We start from the raw sequence: 22470 nt of genomic DNA on the forward strand, positions 1-22470 counted from the left end.
TCTCTTTGCGGTCCCTCAACTCTACCCATATAGATTCTATGCCTTCAGTTTCAATATCACTTCTTGCTATCAATTTAACATCATTTCTTACAAACAAGGCAACCCTGCCCCCTCTGCCCTTCTGCCTGTCCTATTGATCGGAAATGTATCCTTGGATATTTAGTTGCCAGCCCTGGCCCCCTTGCAGTTATGTCTCTGTGATGCCCACAACATCATACTTGCCAATTTGAATCTGCCCTACAAGTTCATTTACCTTGTTCCATATTTAAGTACAACACTCTCAGCCCTATGTTGACTACCCATCTTTTCATGGTGGTCCGTTATCTGCTGTGCCTGAAATTAGATTTCTGACCCTTTCCATACTCTCGATTACTTGTTATGGAAACATTAATCTCTGCTGAGCCCGAAGCCCCCACTTTATCTTTTTCCAAAACTTTCCATGCAACTAAAACCCCCACACAGTCCTAATCCTGCAATTCATCAGGAGTCTGGTCCGAACATGATTCAGGTGGAGCACGTCCCATTAGAACAGCAGTCTCCTTCCCCAGCACAGGTGCCAAAATGCCATGAATTCAAATCCATTTCTCCTACAGCAATCTTTGAGCCACATGCTTACCTGTTTTATATTGTTGACCATTGTGCCATTTCTCAGGTAGCAATCCCGAGATTATCTTTCTGGTTCTGCTTTGTAATTTAGCTCCAATTAGTTCATGTTCCCTCAGCACAGCCCTTTTCCTCTTTCTACCTATATCAATGGTACCAACATGCACCATGATAGGTGGATTTTTCTCCACCTACTCCAAGTTCCTTTGCAGCCTAAATGAGATATCCTGAACTCGAGCACCAGGCAGGCAACACAACCTTCAGGACTCTTAACCCAGGGTACAAAGAATAATGTCTATTCCCCAAACTATACCGTTCCTTGATGATAATTATATTTCTCTTTTATCTCCTCCTCCTGTACCACAGTGCTATGGTAGTTTGTTCATCATCCCAATAGTCCCCAATCTCATCCACACAGAGAGCAAGAATCTCAAACCTGTAAGACAAACTGAAGGGCCGAGGTTCCTTCAACATTACCTCCTGGATCCCTCTACCTGCCTCCTGTAGTCATACCCTCCTGTCCCTGAGCACTGAATTTGATGGAGCTAATTTAAGGGGTGAGACTGCTTTCTGAAACATAGATTCCAGGTGACTCTTCCCCTTGATGTGTTCGAAGTTCAGATTCCAACTCATCCACTTTGATCCCGAATTCATCAAGCAACCAACACGTGCTGTGGATGTGGTCACTCTGAATCACAATGGGATCCAATTTTCTGGATGTGATCTCTCTTTCCTTACTATGCACAACTTGCTTAAGTCTTCCTGTGTTTTGTCATAGTCCTCCATTAATTATATCCAGCAATACAATTTTGTCAAAAATGTTCAGATTGCTGTTTTGAACTGAGTGCAAATAATGTGTAGAGAGTGTAAAGAGTGAAAAAAATAAATGCTTCTAGGATCAAACTAATGCTCCTCATAATCCTGTTTCTTCCCTTTTGCTGTATGTAGCTCACTACACACTATGAGCTGCCGTTCATGAGGTGGAGTCTGCTGCTATCCTCTAAGTATAGGAAACTACAGGATTTATTTGGTCTCGTGCTATGGAGGGAAATGTTCATTATGTTGGAACACACAGCATAGGAATATCACATTTAGCAGGACTTGAGCATTTGGTTCTTGAAGATTTATGGCTATTCAAACAGAGTAAGACTGATCTGGTTGTGTTCTCAATTCCCCTTCCCTGTCTTCTGGAAATTTAGATCCAAAACTATGCCAGCAACATAGCGTTACTGCTATATAGCATTAAATATATTTTGCTGAATTTGAAATATTTGGAATTCTTTCTTCAATGGATGTAAGATGACCTATTGGCGGATATATTTATAGCTGAGAGAACCAGATTTTCAGCTTCAATGAATCAAGGGATATGAGGAGAAGACAGACATTGGAGTTAAAGCCAATGAACAACCAGTATCGGCTTAAACAGCAGAGCAGGCTTGAAGGGCTGTGTGGCCCACTGATCATATTTAGTATATTCTTAACATTGCTTATGCTGTGCATCAATCTATGACTGAATGCCAAAACAAATAACCTCTTTCCTTTATATTAATTTGAGCACCTGGAAGTCCATCAGAATGTTTCTAAGAATTAGTAAGAGACATATATCATATTGATCACTATGCATTACGGACTTCTACACTATTAAATTACAGTGCTTTTGAATGATTCAGATTACAGCACAAATTGATAGAATGTGTAAATATACCTAGAGAGGAAATTCAGGTTTGTTGGAGCACTATACAATTAAGCCAGGGATGAAAATGGAGCAAATATGAGGAATGAAAATAAAAAAACAGCACTCTCATACTCAACCGCAGAAACTATGAGTAAATATATAGTATATTTACTAATATTTAAATCGGGTATTTAAAGGCTTGTTCTTAGAATTTTGCACCATCAAAACTCTATTGATGGCTCAGTACGGTTATATAATTAGGCAATGAGCTGCAAGGCCATGAAGGTCCAATCTACACTCTGTGCTCAGTCAACTAACCAGAGCTAGGACACGTGGAATCCTAGAAGCAGAAATATCACACGTGTAAAGTACCTGCTCGCATCATGGATACTCACTGTCTCAGCTTATATATGACTAAAGGCCAATTGGCCATCATACTCGGACAATAACACGAGGTCACATGGGGTGTCACATGAGTTGTCCCTTCACGTGAAGTATATGAAGGGCAATTAAATTGGTCAGAAAGAAATTCCTAAAAAATATTTAATATTTTCAGCATCTTGGTGAAGTGCTTAGATTTTATTTCTGTTAAACTTTCATTTTTTGCCTAAAACCCTTCAACACCACAAACTCTTGAAAACAGATTACAAAATATCTACTTACCAATTTCTTCCTCCGGTCTTGTTCAGTTGGGGGTTCTTCATCTTCACTTACTTTTTGCTCTTCAAAATGTGACATCACCATACAGCTATATTTAAACAAATGTAAGTATTTAATATAACACAAGATAAGATTTTTCGATTGAGTTATGTTAGTTTCTGACGGTACTCGTGAATGAGTGCCAAGTGGTAGAATGGAGGAAAAGCTATTTGCATTGAACACTTCCCATAATTATGATGCTGGTCCATTGAAATGGAGTGATAACGTTGGTGAGTGGCAAAATCGTTGCATGCCTATCAACACTGAACTATATATATATGTACATTCACCAGGCAACCAACAATTACTGAGAAACACACCTATCATGAACTTCAATTCTGAAGAAGGATCACTAGAGATGCAAAACATTAATTCTGTTTTCTCTCCACAGATTTTGTGTTCCAACTTAAAAAATGAAATGACATTGGGAATCACTGTTGTGCATTCTCAATTTCTGTGCAAAGCAATTAAGCATCTTACCTCCTTTGAAGCAGTGCATTGATTCACAATCAAAACGTTGTGGCCACATACCTGAAAATCGTGACTTTAAACAAAATTACTTCAAGTGAAGCATGGATACCCATAGGAATCGATATTAAACCCACAATTAAGTTACTTGAGCCATTTCTCACCCAGAAAACAAGAGTGCAAAATTTGAAATACTGGTTTGTACATGTGTAATATGACATCCTTACCAGAAAAGATCTGCAAAAAAAAAATTGTCAGTGACTATAAAGTACAGCACAAAATTTTAAAAAAAGCTAGCTACCTTTAATGTACAGTACTATTAAACTGACCTGATTCCCTCTAGTGGCAGAAGTGGATTGGTACAGCTCAATGCCCGGGACTAGCTACCTGACAAAGGAGCAGTGCTCCGAAAGCTTGTACTTCCAAATAAACCTCTTGGACTATAACCTGGTGTTGTGTGATTTTTAACTTTGCTCACCTCAGTCCAACGCGCACCTCCACATCAGGACTATCTGCACAGCAAAGGTGCTGCCACGAGATAGTGCCCAGGACCCAGTTCAATTCAAGAGGGAAGTGAGGACCCAAGTGCAGCGTTCCCTCTAGTTATCCTTTCTCATCATAGAATCAAACAATCGAAAAGAGGCCTTTGACCTAACAAGTCTGTACTATCAAAACTGCAGAAAATCTACATTAGTCCCACCTTTCAACATTAAGCTCAAAACCTTGACTTATGCACAGTTTAGCGGGAATGTTGCCTAGGATTGGAGGCAGCAGTGAACGAAAGACTGCAGCTAGAGCCTAAAGGTATGAACAAGGGTCAAGATGCAGGGCTGGGGCAAGAAACCCAGTAAGGCATTAACTCTGGGTGTGATGGCAAGGAAAAAGCATAGGGCAGACTAACGCAGAACACCACCCAGGGGAGAACAATGTGCGGCAGAGATGAGGAAGGGAGCAAGGGTAGTAGAGAGGCTTGACACTTTACCCTTAAAGAGAACAAAAGGGAGTGAGTACCTGGGATGCAGTATTGGATGTTGATTTGTAATGATGATTATGATGACGATACAAGTTGACAACACATGCAAATGATGCTAAAACATAAACAGTGTCACAAAACAAAAGATTGCCAAGAAGACATGTCTTTTGAACAAAATAGCGTTAAGTGGCAAACTTTAAACAAAGACTCCCTGTATTCCTTCTAAAGATCATGGAAATGTAGGGCTCAAAGACTGTGGACAAAGAAAAATGTACAATGCGCAAACCTGAAAGGGCTTTCACTGGATAAAGGATAAATAAAGAGAGAAGGCTTTCCTTCATGGAGGAATCTGGAACTAAAGTGCAAAGCTTAAACTAAGGGGTGTCCCATTTAAGATGGACATGAGGAGGTATTTCAGTCAGACAGATTTTTGATCAACATGCAGTGAACAGTTAAGGGGTTAGGTAGGAAAATTGAATTAATGCCACAATCAGAACAGCTATAATCTTACTGAAAAATACAGAAGTCTTGATGTGGCAAATGCCCAACTTTCTGTTTCTACTTCATACAATCTTACAGCACAGATCTTTTAAACTATCTTTGAACTGACTTGCCTTGGTTTTTTGATTTTCCTGTGGAAGCATGGATCCCAGAGTCAATGAGAAAAATTCAAGTTATATTGCACAAAGGTATATTTCAGAGTCAGTTGGTTTTAATTGACAGAAACATCCAAATTTAAAATGAGTATTGGTTTTTTGACTGGATGAGACTATGTTTGAAGTACTGTGCACTGTTGCAATGTCCAGCTTAGAGAAAACAGATAAAGGAGCCTGAAGGGCAACTTTTTCCACACAGAGTGCAGTGCGTATATGGAACAAACTAGCAGAGAAAGTGCTTTTAAAACATTTAAAAGATGTTTGGAAGGTACATGATAGGAAACGTTGAGGGGAATATGGACAAAATGCAGGGAAATGAGAGAAGTTCAGCTGAAGAAAACAGGTTGACATGGGCGAGTTGGGTTGTAGGGTCTGTTTCCATGCTGATGACTTTATGAGTGCAGTTCCAACAATGCTCAAGAATCTTGACATCACCTAGACTGGCAATACATCCACACCCTCAATCACGGATGCTCAGTAGCAGCGTTGTGTACCATCTACAAGATGCACTGCAGAAATTCACCAAGGCTCCTTACAAAGCACCTCCCAAGCCTTGAAACCAGATCTCCTGGCTCAGAGGTAGGGACACTATATTCTAAGCAACTTGTTCAGAGATGCTATTACATGTCACTAGAGCAGGTGGGACTCGCACCTGAGTCTCTTAGCTCAGAGGCAGGGCCACAAACACTACACTTCAAGAAGGAGAAAGTGAAGACTGCAGATACTGGAGATCAGAGTTGAAGTGTGATGCTGGAAAAGCACAGCAGGTCAGGCAGCACCTGAGGAGCAGCACAGATGACGTTTCGAATGTAAGTTCTTCATCAGGAATGGTGCGGGGGGCACCAAGGGGCTGAGAGATAAATGAGAGGGGGTGGGGCTGGGAGGAAGGTAGCTGAGAATGCAATAGGGAGGTAGCTGGGAATGTGATAGGGAGATGAAGGTGGGAGGGTGATGGGGATGGGACGGAGTGGAGGGTGGAGCAGATAGGTGGGAAGGAAGATGGATAGATAGGGCAGTTCAAGAGAGATGTGCCGAGTTGGAGGTTTGGATCAGGGATAACATGGGGGGGGGGGGAGATCAGGAAACTGGTGAAATCGACGTTGACCCCATGTGGTTGGAGGGTCCCAAGGAGGAAGATGAGGTGTTTCTCCTCCAGGCATCAGGTGGCTAGAATTTGGCAGTGGAGGAGGCTGAGAATTTGCTTGCCCTTGGCGGAATGGGAGGGGCAGCTGAAGTGTTCAGCCACAGGGTGGTAGGGTTGATTGGTGCGTGTGTCCCAGAGATGTTCTCTGAAACGTTCTGCAAGTTGGCGTCCTGTCTCCCCAATGTAGACGAGACCACATCGAGAGCAACGGACACAGTAGATGAGGTATTTGGAGGTGCAGGAATGTGAAAGGATCTGGAGGTGCAGGAAAACCTCCAATCGCAACAAGGATAGATACTCCCTGGTCCTCACCTTCCACCCCACCAACCTCCAGATACAATGCTTCACCCTCCACCATTTCCGCCACCAGAGATAATATTTCCACCCACAGTCCTATCTGCATTCTGCAGAGACCATTCCCTTCACAATTCCTTCGTTAGGTCCACCTCCACCCCCCAACAACCCACCCTCCACTCCCGGCACCTTCCCTTGCCACCACAGGAGGTGCAAAACCTGCACCCAAACCTTCCCCATCATCTCCATCCAAGGTCCCAAAGGATCCTTCTACATTTCCTGCCACAATCAAAAAGAAAATGTGCAGGTTAGGTGAATTGACCATGCTAAATTGCTCATAGTGTTAGGTGAAGGGGTAAGTGTAGGGAAATGGGTCTGGGTGGGTTGCGCTTCGGAGGGTCGGTGTGGACTTGTTGGGTCGAAGGGCCTGTTTCCACACTGTAAGTAATCTAATCTAATCTAATCTAATCTGGCAGAGGTTTTCCTGCACCGCCAAACACTGTGTCCATTGTCCTCGATGTGGTCTCCTCAACATTGGGCAGACTGGATGCCAACCTGCGGAACGTTGCAGAGAACATCTCCAGGACACACACACACCAATCAACCCCACTGGCCTGTGGCTAAACACTTTAATTCCCCTTCCACTAAGGACATGCTAGTCCTGAGCCTCATCCATTGCCAAATTCTAACCACCCAATATCTGGAGGAAGAACGCCTCATCTTCTGTGATATCACCAGTTTCCTTATCCCAGATCCAATCTTCCAACTCGGCATCACACTCATGAACTGTCCTACCTGTCCATCTTCGTTCCCACCTATCTGCTCCACCCTCCAGTCCGACCTATCCCTAACACCCCCCACCTTCATCTATCTATTGCATTGTCAGCTACCTCTGCCCCAGCCCCACCCCCTCCCATTAATCTCTCCCTTGGCGCACAACCGCACCTCCCCGCCAACCCCCCCACTTCCTGATGAAGAGCTTATGTTCAAAATGTCGACTCTCCTGATCCTCCGATGTTGCCTGATCGGCTGTGTTTTTCCAGCACCACACTTTTGACACTACACCACAAGAACCCATTAAAGGGGCTCAAATGAATACCCAAATAATGTCTACCAACTATGTATGATTAAACACAATGAATTTACAATTAGCAGACTTTCTGCACTTATATTTAATTAAATGTATATAGTTGCGAATTTGACACAATTCTGCTTTGAACTTTTTTGAAAGGAACAGCAGATATATCGAAGAATTATTAACATGAAAAAAACTAACATGTCAGATTAGTGGAGTGAAATATTTAAAAAGCCCAAATCCCACTTCTGAATCTCCTATGTGAATTTCAGAGTAAATTAAAGAAAAACTGATACTTAAAAGTGGTACTTTTTAAAGACTTAATACATAATTAAAATAAGGCAATATGAATTTGAATGCAGCAATAGAAGATCAATGGTCCTGTTTGTAGAATATAGCCGTTGTTCTCCAGCATCTTGCAATATTTACCACTGTACAAAAATGAATTCAATGTTACTATGATAAACCTGCCCCTTTGTTTATGCAGTACCAATAAATCATATTGTCATTTCAGACATATCAATAAATGAAAACCTTGAATTATTAGTGTTTAACCATTGTCTGGATGTGAGTTATGAATGCAGAACATAGACTTTTACTGTGCCAGTTTTGAAAGGTAGAAAATAATAAATACAGAACTCACTTGTTAATATCTATGTTTTATTGGAATACATTTGGATTCAATGGAATCATTTTCAGACCATCTCCTTTCATTAGCACTGGAACCCATGTCAAACATCAATAAATAGGGTATTTCACACCTTTCATTTTTATATAGCTTTACTGAAGGAATGAAAACAAAAACTGGAATCTAATTACCACAAAATAACGCTTGGTTTGATTCACTATTGTCTTAAAGTGTTTAAGTACATCGGGCTAAATTATAGCACCGTAAAATATTTTACAGAGCTGTCCCATGATACAATTTTCCTGCATTGTTGTTGCAGGAGGCTAGCCACTATAATTTATGTGATTAGATTGCCTTCTGTTAATTGGAATTGATTGGCATGGAAAGAATCATGGAATGCTCAACCGTGCAACTTCAACTGCTTCTACTTACCTGACCAGGGGCAGAGGGGTTGGGAGACAGAGAGCAAGAGAGAGGGCGAAAGAGGAGTGAGAGCGAGAGAGAGAGATGGAGAGAGAGAGAGAGAGAGCGAGAGCGAGAGAGAGAGAGAGCGAGAGAGAGAGCGAGAGAGAGAGATAGAGAGGACGCTCAGCAAATAGAGTCGTTCTAAAAGAATTCAGCCTGTAATTGAAGGGGAAGATAAGGTGAGACAAGCTCACTGAAGAGGCTTTTGGAAAAGTACAAGTCAAAACTGCTTACAGGGAGAACAGTGATGGAATCAACAGGCTTATAGGGTATTTCTACTTGATTGCAAATGATAAAAAAAATCAATTTGGCACGTAGCTGTTGATTATATACTTTCATGGTAGCTAAGATGTGCCCAACATATTTGCAAATATTTTACTGGGCTAGTAATGTAAAGGCCTCACTAATCATTAAAATATTGACAAGTTAAAATCACATCATGGTATTTGAAAACTTTAATTCAAAAGCTGGTGCCCCTACAGGTGACCATAAAGTTGCCGTATTGTTGCCAAATCCAAACTGGTTCACCAGTGTTCTTTATTGAATCAATTTGATTTAAATGTGACTTGCCTCCCACTCCCTAACATGGCTTGACAGTCTGCTCAATTGTGTCAAACCGCTAGAAATTCAGGATATAATTATGGAAGATTCATTATAACTCAGATGGCATTAATTCAGGAAGAGGACCCACAACTACCTTCGCAATGCAACTGGAATATGCAAAAATATTGGTGTGGTTGGTGATGTCTGCTTTCAGCTAATATACTTCCATAAATAATTCAATCTTTTGTTAAATAGTTGCACTGGTAAAGGAACAAAGAGGCTTTTGTTCTGAGATGTTTCTGGGCTGTCAGGCATCATTTTACTTTGAAGCAACCATAGATAGATATGTTAGCCCATTTCTGCTACTTTCTGCCTCCATCAGATATTGGATACACTCTGGTGTGCTGCATGCCCTCTTCCTGTAAGCAAGCTATCAACTTATTTCCTGATGCCCGTTTGTGATCAATTGTGTTCAAACACTGTTTGTTCATGAAGGCTAAAGATTAATAATGAAGAGCTATGGAATTATTTACATTCAAAGGAATACTGTCCTCTTATCAAAGCTTGGCACCATGGTTAGCTGATGCCTGATGTTGGCAGGTCCAAAGTTAACAACATATGGACTGGAGTTCTTACCCTCTTGAAACTAATCTTCTGCGTGCTGTTGATTGTGCAATTCATGTGTACTGTTGGAAATCTTAAAGGAAATTTCATTCTCAGTATTTTGAACAGTGTTATTTATATTATGGTGGTTGTTAATTATGAATATTAATATTCTGCATTGATAAGAGAGAAAAATACCAGACTGCAGAGTAAAACAACAAAAAAAGTGTTAAGAAAATGTAAAAACCAAGCAAATTTGATCTAGACTCAAAATAGTTGAGCAGGCCTGCCAATAGCCAAGTTATGGCACATGCATTTCATTTGAGCTAACTGGATCCTGTGAATGCAGAATCAACCAAAGAAATCTACCTAGGATTGCTGATCACTCGGGAATAAAATAATAATCTGAATGAACCCAACAGTACATTATACAGATGTTCACTGTTAGTATTTTGCAGCAAAAGAACATTAATTCAGAAAACAGTTCTTAAATTTGTATATTGCCTTTTACAGACTCAGATTGATTGCATCCAAGGCAGAAATGCTGTCACGTAATGAAATGCAGTAAAGATACTTTCCAAGCAGAGTAACCGCTGGAGGCTGTGAACAATTCCACATGTGATTCCCCCTCAGTCTCCGTACCTTTTAATCACACCCATCTATCTGCCTGCATTACCGGAACAACAACTAGATTGCAGTCTGGGATCTGCGACATGTTTGATGGATGAAGAAGTGCTGGGAGAAGAGGAGATTAGAGAGAAAGAGGGGGAGTGAGAGCATCCAACCGAGAGTATAAATGAGTGACATGAAACTTGACCAAATGTTCTGGAAGCTGGAATATGTATGGTTTTGAATAGCTTCAAATTAGATAACTTTTTAAAGTATTTTACAAAAAAATTAAACAAAATCTAAATTACTAAAACAAGATTGCACCCATTAAGGTGCTTCTGTTAAGGTAATCAGTAAATTAGGCTGAGTCCATATCACCATCATTAATCACAATGTAAGGGCATTAACTTAATTGACCAAATTCACCCAGACAGCATTCTTACACTCATTAACCAGGTAATTCAGAAAGTGACAGCAGGGAACAAGGTATTAGAACAGGTCACGTGAAAAATCCTCCTGGGCTATGTTGCAAACAAAGTTGGCAAAGATAAATCCAACATGGTACAAAATGTAACTGAGGCCTAATTTGCGACACAATGTTATTTTACCATCATAAACAGTGCACCTGCAGAACCCTGTAAAATTTATCCTGAAGCGTGTTTTATTTTAATACAATTTTTGCAATAGAACCTGCTGCGGCTGGAGTGATTTTCAAATATACGCATTACAAAGTTGGAGGAGATAAAAGGAAATAGGTGCACTGTGGAGATTAACTTCAGAAAAACTGTAACAAACAGCAACTACTTCTAAAACAACAAGAGAAGGAAAAGCTCAGCACATGTGGCAGCAGCTGTGGACAGAAATCAGAGTTAATGTTTCGGATCCTGTGACCCTTCCTCGGAACTGATGGTAGCTAAGATGATATAGGTTTATATGCAAAAAATAGGGTGGGGGATGGAAGGGAGTAAGGAATAAACGATCAATGGGGATAGAGCCCAAAGAGAGAGAAGAGCTGTTGGACAGACAAAGGAATTTGTCTGTCCAACGTTTCCTGACAGAAGGGCTTTTGTCCAAAATGTCGATTTTCCTGCTCCTTGGATGCTGCCTGACCTGCTGTGCTTTTCCAGCACCACTCTGATCTAAACTCTGATTTCCAGCATCTGCAGTCCTCACTGTTGCCTAGACAAAGGAGTGGATAACGATTTGGCTAGGAGACTGAATAGCTGTTAATGGAGACTGTTAGTGGCTAACAATAATAATGTGTAATGGCAGACTATGTGATATCAAGACCTGATGTGTGGGGTTGGGGGTTAGGACATGGGAGAGTTCAGGCCCTAAAATTATTGAACTCGATGTTGAGTCTGGAGGCCTGCAGCGACCCCAAGCAGAAAATGAAGTGCTGTTCTTCCAGCTTACACTAAGCTTCGCTAGAAAATTGCAGCAAGCCTGAGACAGAGATGTTGGCCAGGGAACAGGATGGTGTATTAAAAGGACAGGCAACTGGAAACTCGGTCATTTTTGCAGGCAGAACATAGGTGTTCTGCTAAGTGGTCATCCAGTCAACACTTAGTTTCCCCAATGTAGAGGAGACCACATTGTGAGCATCAAACTACTGCTAGACTGTTTCTGGGTGCATTCAAAAACTCAGAAAAAAATTAAGCCACTTTACAAGATACATTTTCTCTTTTGGGACTATAAACTTCAATGGAAGTTGGAATTGAGCTGTGAGATATAATGTGGCTTTTTGAAGCGGTGAGAAGGAGAAATCAAGACTGAGTGGCACTTTCAGCTCTTTGATTGACTGAGTTGCAGCATGTTTCAAAAGACCTTCAAATATCAGGACAGAGGAAAAAACTTTCACAGCCTGCAGACAAGAAGCATGCATCTCTCTCTCTCTTCCTCTCTTTGGAACAAAGCAGATAAATAAAGAAGAAATTCTAAAACAAGACCTATATTCACCTGACAAAGCTTTGGGCTAGACGCTGAATAATGAGATAAGAATAGTTAGGTCGTTGTTTTAGCCCTGTGCAGACTCAATAGGTTTAAGTGCCTTTTTAGAGTCATAGAGATATACAGCATGAAACAGACCCTTCGGTCAAACCCGTCTATGCCGACCAGATATCCCACCCCAATCTACTCCCACCTGCCAGCATCCTGCCCATATGCCTCCAAACTATTCCTATTCATATACCCATCCAAATGCCTTTTAAATGTTGCAATTGTACCAGCCTACACCACTTCCTCTGGCAGATCATTCTATACACGTACCACCCTCTGTGTGAAAAAGTTGCCCCTTAGGTCTCTTTTACATCTTTCCCTTCTTACCCTAAACTATGCCCTCTAGTTCTGGACTCCCTGACCCCATGGAAAAGACTTTGTCTATTTACCCTATCCATGCCCCTCATAATTTTGTAAACCTCTATAAGGTCACCCCACAGCCTCTGACGCTCCAGGGAAAACAGCCCCAGCCTGTTTTGCCTCTCCATATAGCTCAAATCCACCAACCCTGGCAACATCCTTGTAAATCTTTTCTGAACCCTTTCAAGTTTCACAACATCTTTCCGATACAAAGGAGACCAGAATTGCACGCAATATTCCAACAGTGGCCAAACCAATGTCCTGTACAGCTGCAACATGACCTCCCAACTCTTGTACTCAATACTCTGACCAATAAAAGAAAGCATACCAAACGCCTTCTTCACTATCCTATCTACCTGCGACTTCACTTTCAAGGAGCTATGAACCTGCACTCCAAGGTCTCTTTGTTCAGCAACACTCCCTAGGAGCTTACCATTAAGTGTATAAGTCCTGCTAAGATTTGCTTTCCCAAAATGCAGCACCTCGCATTTATCTGAATTAAACTCCATCTGCCACTTCTCGGCCCATCTGGTCCAGATCCTGTTGTAATCTGAGGTAACCTTCTTTGCTGTCCACTACACCTCCAATTTTGGTGTCATCTGCAAACTTACTAACTGCACCTCTTATGCTCGCATCCAAATCATTTTCTATTCTTTAAACCTCTAAGACTATGATAGGCCATCTCATCACCTTACAGACAACACTGTAACATCATTGTGAAAATCAGAAGGACTGAGAGAAAATAATGTTCTACTTTGTGTCTTATAATTCTGATTTTCAGAATTTGGTTAATTTTCCCCACCATAGCATGTAATGGTAAACTATTTATCTGTCCATATTAATTGTGATTATGTCCATGTAAATGTAGGTTTTGAAGAGAATAGTTTAAGTTTCACAGTTGAAGCTTAGAAATCCTTTCCTTTCTCTCCTGTTGCTAAAGTCGTGTCTGTTACAATATTTTTACTGTTACTGATGAAACCTGGTGTAAAACAATCTGTCAAGTAAATTGGTCACTTTGGTGGTCTCTTTGGGACTTCTTTACATTTACACATTTAGTGATACTTTGTGGAACAGAGACATGATCATTGTTATACTCTTCTCATTCATCATAACAAGTGTTAGGAGGCACATTGACAGGATGTTTTGAAGGATTTTGTAAGATTGCATGTTAGATTATGAGTTAGTGTGAGTGGTAACAGGTTTCTCATGATCAAATACGGTGACATTAGAAGCAGCTAAAACCATTTGTGCAGTTAGAACAGAAAGTAACAAAAGCTAAAATTGCTGAATTGGCAAATAAATTGACGTGGAAATGACTGCCAAGATTAAGGTGGCAGAAATAGTGGGAAAACATCTGGAATTGTTTGAAATATCAGCATGACTCGGTACACCAAGTGGTGAGTCACCTGAGGAAGCATTCAATTATAGTTAAAGCAGCTTGAACATGAGAAAGAGGTAAAATTGAAAAGGAAAGTGCTTTGGAATAAAAAAGTAGAAAATGGAATTAAAAAGCAAGAAATGGAGCTAAGAAAACTTGAATTTCAGACAGGATAAAAGACAAGAGAAACAGAGAATATGAAATTAGAGGAAATGGATGTGGAGACATTTTTTATGTCATTTAACAAACCAGTAAAACAAATGAAGTGGCTAATGGGAAAGTAGACATGGCCCACACAAAGCAAATTGATAGGTACAGCATGCGGAATGTATGCACCACTGTCAGATGGGCCTTTGAAGAATTATGGCACAGTAGAAAAGGCTATTCTGTGTATATGAGTCAGTTCTTGAAGCATACAGGCAAAAATTTAGAAATTTGAACAACCAAACATGGTAAAACAAAATCATAGCAGAGAAGATGATAATAAAGAGAACGTATGTTAGGTGTTAAGAGCAATAGAGATGATAGACAACACAAGTGAGGTGGAGGAAGAAGTATACTTTTCACAAAGCAAATCTCTTACAACTTGACTAGCCCAACACTGAAAGTACTGAGACAGTTAGACAATGCATTATCGTACTTAGAGGAAGGACAATGAGAAGATCTGTAGAAATACTCTGGGATGCATTAAAAATTCTAGACCTGCAGACAGAAAAATTCATCTTCAACTACCATTCCCACCTCCATTGCAAACCCGCCCTTTCTTCTTCACTGTTTGGGGATAAAAGACAAGAGAAACCAAGAAAGCTGAAAAGAAAGAATCTTAAAACAAGACAGGTCTACCTGATCAACCACTGCATTGAAGAATATCCATCACTGCATAAACAATAGCGTCATCATGTTCACAATTTTCGCTTTCATTGGTCTTATAAGTGTGTTACAATAAATAGTTATTTCACTGTTACTGATAAGACATGGCATGAATTGCTTTTGTTCTGAATAATAGTCAGTCAAATTGCCCATTTTAGTGGGTTCATTGGAACTTTATACATTTTGTGATGGTTTGTGGAACTTACAATACACACTTCCGCATTAAGGCATGACACTACCTAATACATCTGTGTTTTCCAAAAACATGATCTGCATTATCACCAATTACACTTAATAGATTAATTATAGAAACAGCAAGAATAAAGAAATTTAATATGAGGAAAGTTATGTCTTTGAATATTTTCATGAATTTTGCAAACATTTTAAGACAAGGTAGAAAGACACTGAAATTAGACAAAATAACAATATTGCTATTTCTAAACCTTTGTTGTGTGTAATGCTTGGTGATAATCAGCCAGGCCTCAATGTATAGCTTTATAATTTAACAAAATGCTGGAAACAAAACCCTTTTTATACTTGTAAATTTATGTTGATCAAAATTAAATTGCAAACAACCCAACACTTCTCTTAATAATATGATAGAAATTTTAACATTACTCACAGCACAAATCTAGAAATGACAATTTTAAAAATTTCTAGTAGATAAAAATAAATAAATAATAATGTCACAATGTTCTATATAGCAATATGGACTCTTAGGAAATTTACAACTCAACTACAAAAATTGTCAAATAAGCTTGCTCTTCAGTAAGAGTCAAGCTCATCTGAGGCATAATCAATCACTGGGATGTGCCTTTTCAAATAAAAGTGCGACATACCTAATGCTCCCTTGGGATAAATAGGTTCATGATGAATTGGCAGAAGGAATCATCTCTGAAAACCAACCTAAACATGAAGGATGGTTTCACTACAAGCTTTATAGCCTGGAAATTAATGAACCAAGGCAACAGGACATTTACAGTTGTTATTTCATACAGAAACTAAAGTCCTAAGGTATAGGGGCAGATTTTGAATCTGCTGTCTGAGTACCAACACGGCATTTTAGATTGTCTGGTTTTCATTTCCATTCTATCATATAATTTCCAATAAATTTAGTGTAATAAAATAATTTACAATCATTTTAAATTAATTCACATTCATGGACTGCTTACTTACTCTTTGTAAGTTCCTGTATCTGGATCCTCTGACAGGACATCATGTAATGCTTCCACACAAATGTTTATAATGCCACAGAACTTATCTTGAATAAGACTGTAAAAGAACAGGATGCAGCTTAAATTCAAAGACTTCGACAAAGTATGCAATACGAAATCTGCTCTGAAGCAAAACAAAAGGCATAGCTAGAAAAATGTTCTCTGAAAAATGTAAAATACTTCAGCGGAAAACACACCTTGAAATATGTATTATAATAATAATAATCAATAAAGATTAAAACTAGTCTTACTGAGTCATTTTTCCAAGATATTAAAAGTTGATGCTAAATTGTCATTTACTCCATTTGTGAGAATTGTAGGAAGCATAAATTTTGAGTTTTCTTAAATAAACACAAAGACAGCATTGCAATATACTGGATGGGTATGAATACTTTTAATCAAATTTAATCTCTTAATATGTATGCTCACAAAAATGAATCTTGAAGAGTTACAGTAATTTAATTTTTTAAATTGTAGAGTTTTTAAAAAGATTTGTAGCTCTGGTTGTGGATGAAGTCATAGATTCGTTCACCAAGCTAGTGTGGTTTTTTGCAGATGTTTTGTCGCCTCACTAGATTACATCCTTAGTGTGTCTTCGATAAAGTGTTGAGGATCTATCCCATCGGGTATTTATGTGTATCTGTCTTTTTTGGTACTTCAGTTCTGTATCCGAGTGGTTTGCATATGGGATCCAGTTCGATATGTTGATTGAGTGAGTTCCAGTTGGAGTGCCAGGCTTCAAGGAATTCTCTCGCGTGTCTCTGTTTTGCTGGTGCTAGGATGGTCACATTGACCCAATTGAAACAAGACCAAAACAGCTAACAGAATTCTCTCTTCCTAAGAATTTTTTAACATTATCGGAAACACCACAACAGAGGAGGAAGAAATAATTATTTCATTTGATGTAACAATGCTCTTCACATCTATAGACATCAGCCCAGCCAAGAGTACCATCGCCACATTATTGGATGAAACAGTTACTAGGTCACCCAACGACACCAGCAGCATCAACAAGAACAGCATGTTAAAACTACTATACCTATGCCTCATTACTCACTTTACATTCAATGGACAAGTGTACAGACAAATCGATGGTATACCAATGGGGTCACTGATATTAGGACTGATAGTGGAAGCAGTAATGCAACGCTTAGAATGGACAGCCCTCCCCACCATCCAACCCAAATTCTGGATCCGGTATGTAGATAATACTTTTGTTATCATTAAACGCACACAACTGGAAGAAACCCACAACCACATCAACAACATCCTTACCGGAATAAATTTCATTAAAGAAAAGGAAAATAACAGCAAACCACCCTTCCTGGATGTATTAAGTGGAACACACACCTACCGGTGAACTCCAGACCAGTGTGTACAGGAAGAACACCCATACAGACCAGCTACTGAACTATAACAGCAACCACTGCAAGACACACAAACAAAACTGCATTTGAACACTACTCAAACCAGCAAAGACACACTGCAGCAACCCAGAACTCCAGAAGGCAGACCAGGAACACCTATTCAAGGGATCTAAACAAAACAGGTAGCCCAAGAGTACTATCCTCTGATACTTACCCAACAAACTTAAAGAAGAAAACATTACACAACCAGACATGATAATGATCATACCGTATATCAAAGGCATATCGGAAATGACTACCCAACTCAGGCCCCTAGGAATCTTAATGGCTCACAAACTGGCAAACGTCCTTCACCAGCACCTCACAAACAGCTCCCCACATCCAACAGGACAAATGTTATTTACAAGATACCCTGCAAGGACTGAAAAACACTACACAGGACAAACAAGAAGGAAACTGACCATATTAGTGCACGAACATCATCTTGCCACCGCCAGACTCGACCAGTAATCTCTCAGTTTCAACCACAGACAACGAAGGACACAAATTCAACTGGGAAAATGTAACCAGCAATAGCATAGGCAACATAGAGACATGCCAGAAAATTCCTTGAAGCCTGGCACTCCAACCAGAACTCAATCAATCAACACAATGAACTGGAGCCCACATACAAACCACTCACACACAGAACCGGAAGTACCAACAAACAGATACACACAAATACCAGGCGGGATAGACCACCAACACTTCATTGAAGAACCACTGATGAGGTCACCTAGTGAGGCAACGAAATGTCTACAGTGAACCACACCAGCTCAGTGAACGAATTTACAAACTCAATTATATGCACTATCATAGCCTCTACATAAACTGGCATATACAAGTTGTTTTCTTAAGCTCTGCCTACTACCCACGAAGCTATTACAAAAAGACACTTGCATTTACCATAATCATGGCTGATCATTGAGCTAAATGGTTTACCCCATACCTTTAGACTGTAACCATACTTATGGACTTGGTCACCATCAGGGACATTCTTCCTACACTTACACTGGATAGTCATAGAATAGAATCATATAATGCAATGTGGAAGCAGGCCATTCGGCCCATCAAATCCACATCGACCCTCCACAGAGCATCCCACCCAGACCCACCTCACTATACTATCCCTGTAACCCTGCATTTCCCATTGCCAATGCACCTAGCCTGCACATCCCTGAACATTATGGGCAATTTAGCATGTGAATTTAGCATATGACGTGGTGCATATGAATTTCAGTATGGTGTTTGATAAGGTTCCCCATGTTAGGTTATTGCACAAAATACGGAGGCATGGGATTGAGGGTGATTTTGTGGTTTGGATCATAAATTGGCTAGCTGAAAGACGACAGAGGGTAGTGGTTGATGGGAAATGTTCATCCTGGGGTTCAGTTACAGGTGGTGCACCGCAAGGATCTGTTTTGGGTCCACTGCTGTTTGTCATTTTTATAAATGTGTTGGAGAAGAGGAGAGAAGGATGGGTTGGTAAATTTGCAGATGACATTAAGGTCGGTGGAGTTGTGAATAGTACTGAAGAGGGTTGCTGGTTACAGAGGGACATAAATAAGCTGCAAAGCTGGGCCAAGAGGTGGCAAATAGAGTTAAATGCAGAAAAGGTGAGGTGACTCAATGTGGAAGGAGCAACAAGAATAAAGAGTACTGGGCTAATGGTAAGATTCTTGATAGTGTAAATGAGCAGAGAGATCTTGGTGTCCATGTACAGAGATCCCTGAAAGTTGCCACCCAGGTTGATTGGGTTGTTAAGGCGTACAGTGTGTTAGCTTTTATTGGTAGAGGGATTGTGTTTCAGAGCCACGAGGTCACGTTGCAGCAGTACAAAACTCTGGTGCAGCTGCACTTGGAGTACTGCGTACAATTCTGGTCACCACATTATTGGAAGGATGTGGAAGCTTTGGAAAGGGTTCACAGGCGATTCACTAGGATGTTGCCTGGTATAGAGGGAAGGTCTTATGAGGAAAGGATGAGGGACTTGAGGCTGTTTTCATTCGAGAGAAGAAGGTTGAGAGGTGACCAAATTGAGACTTATAAGATAATCAGAGGGTTAGATAGGGTGGACAGTGAGAGCCTTTTTCCTCTAATGGTGATGGCTAGCACGAGGGGACATAGCTTTAAATTGAGGGGTGATAGATATAGGACAGATGTCAGAGGTAATTTCTTTACTCAGAGTAGTAGGGGGCATGAAACATCCTGCCTGCAACAGTAGTAGACTCGCCAACTTTAAGTATGTTTAAATGGTCATTGGATAAACATATGGATGATATGGAGTAGTGTAGGATGGATGGGCATCAGATTGGTTCCACAGGTTGGAGCAACATAGAGGGCCAAAGGGCCTGTACTGCGCTGTAAGGTCTATGTTCGATGGAGCACCTGGAGAGAATGTGCAAACTCCCCACAGTTGCCTGAGGCTGGAATCGAACCTGGGTTCCTGGTGCTGTGAGGCAGCAGTGTTTACCACTGAGCCAACGTGCTGCCCTGTTAGAATTTTATAGGTTTCTGAGAGAATCTTCCCTTAGTCTTCTGAGGTCCAGTGAATGCAATCTGAATCATAGTTTAAGGATAAGGGATAAAGCTTTTAGGACTGAGATGAGAAGAACTTCCTTCATCTAGAGTGGTGAGCCTGTGGAATTCACTACCATAGAAAGCGGTTGAGGTCAAAACACTGAGGTAAATACAGTTCGTGACTAAAGCGATCCAGGGATATAGGTGGAAAGCGGCATTCGGGTATTGAACTTGATGATCAGCCATGATCATATTGAACGGTAGAGTAGGCTTGAGAGGTCGAACAGCCTACCCTGCTCCTGTCTTTGATATTAATATGTAATTGATTCAACCCATCCTCATATCAGTGCCACCACCTCGGAATCAGACTGGTAAACTTTTGCTGCACTCTCTTATAGCAGCAACATCCTTCCTCACATAAGGAGAGTAAAGCTACACACAATATTCCAGTATGTCATCACCAAGAGACATAAGGATTTGGATTACAATTTAGACAGAGTCCAAATCCACTTCTTATGGATTAGACAAGAAAAGGACTTGATGTAAATATAATGTGAAAAGCCCATTAAAATAAAATTCTATTAATTTTACTTCTAAAAACATAATTTTTTTCACTGCAAACACAAAATTCAGCAAGACTGTCAGAAAACACCAGCTGACAAATCAACAACTTTGCCTGCAAAAAAAACCCATAAAGTGGTTTGAATCAATAACTTTCCCTTTCTGCCGACGACTAGTTCAAACATAGTCCTGAGGGTGACATCACTGTAGTGAACCACACTGACAGATCCAACAGATTGATCGAAATCATCTGGCATATGATAAATCTCTTTCAGCACACACATTCACAACAAATCCACTTGCAGCCTTTCCCTCCTGGATGTTGACATCAGGAGCCTTTTAAACATATTTTCAAATAACAATGTGCATTCAGTGAAAGAAAAGAGGAATGCAGACATTTTGAAAATAACTCTTCTTAAAAGGCAAAGATAGCTACCAAATTTGGACATCAAATCCAAAACTAACCAATTTGAACATCATAAATGTTAACTCCCTGCTCATAATAATGATAATATCCACATCATGTTAAAAACTAAATACAGAGCTCGCCAGAAAGATAAAATAAAATCACTTCTCAGTATAATGCTAATAAATGCATAGAGGTTGTGCATTATTAACATGCAATATGTTATGAAACATAAGCTAACTGGAAAACAATTTTAGAAGTGCTATACAATAGTATTCAAAAAGATCTACTCATCTTTATATGGATAACAACAGAGATGAATCTTGTTTGAATTTAAACCATTGTTTGAAGAGTACATGACAGATACATTATCAGGAAACATTACCCTCAGTAATTCTAAAAATCCAGGACAATATTGTAATCAACTGGAAAAGCAAATTGACCTATGATCCAGTCACTGGAATAGGACATTCAGCACCTCGTGTGTGCTCCACCAATCAATATTCCGATTGATCTGATTGGAATTTCAAAATAATAACCTTGCCTAACAAGAATCTATCTAATCTGTCTTAAAAATATTCAAGGACTTTGCTTTCATCACTTTTCAGGAGGAAACTCACAAAAACTCTCAATCCCCTCTGTGAGAAAATAAAGTCTGCCTTATCTCTGTTCTATATGGGCATTCCCTGATTTTAATTAGTGAGTTTGATTTAACTCCTGGAGTTAAACACCTGCCTAACAAATTTTACACAAAATATTAAAGGTGAAAAAAATTAAACACACATTTAAATAAAGCTAAAATACTGCAGACACTGGAAATCTGAAACAAACACAGAATGCTGGAGAAAATCAGGTAGTCTGGCAGCAACTTTGGAGAGAGAAACGGTTAATGTTTCAAGTCTGGTATGACTCTTGTTCAGAACTGAAAATTTCCTTGTAGTTTTTACAAGGGCAGAGGTCAATGCAAAAGACAAAAGCTTTGTTAATGGAGAAACAAAAAAAAGATGTCAATGGAATGCACTGGGCTGCTGATAACAGGACAAATTCATTTGCCTCTATATTTTACAGTTCAGAGGAATCATCACACCAGACTCAAAATATTAACTGTTTATCTCTCCACAGATGCTGCCAGACCTGCTGAGTTTCTCCTGAATTCTGGTGTTTGTTCAACAGATATTTAGTGGAGTGGGCTAAGTTAGGATTAACTGATCAAACAAGTACCATTGTAGTGATCCTAGGCTCATGAAGTTTGGAAAAGATGACTCAAAGGTCTTTGACTGGTTTATGGTTGTAGAACAAGCATAAACAATACATGGGACAGA

At 39.9% G+C, this 22470-nt stretch overlaps 1 protein-coding gene across 1 annotated transcript in view; it reads right to left on the reverse strand.

Annotated features, from left to right (window-relative positions):
- The window catches only part of ipo11 (importin 11), a 471218-nt gene that overhangs the window by 87368 nt on the left and 361380 nt on the right, over positions 1 to 22470 (reverse strand). The window contains exons 28-29 of the mRNA XM_043689427.2: positions 16218 to 16313; positions 2942 to 3026 (exon numbers count right to left, since the gene is read on the reverse strand). Of these exons, the coding sequence (XP_043545362.2) occupies positions 2942 to 3026; positions 16218 to 16313 (181 nt within the window). The remainder of the gene's footprint in view (positions 1 to 2941; positions 3027 to 16217; positions 16314 to 22470) is intronic.

This window comes from Chiloscyllium plagiosum, unplaced genomic scaffold (assembly GCF_037043375.1).
Source record: "Chiloscyllium plagiosum isolate Xiang-an unplaced genomic scaffold, Cpla_swu_hap1 HiC_scaffold_1, whole genome shotgun sequence".
NCBI classification, from domain to species: domain Eukaryota; kingdom Metazoa; phylum Chordata; class Chondrichthyes; order Orectolobiformes; family Hemiscylliidae; genus Chiloscyllium; species Chiloscyllium plagiosum.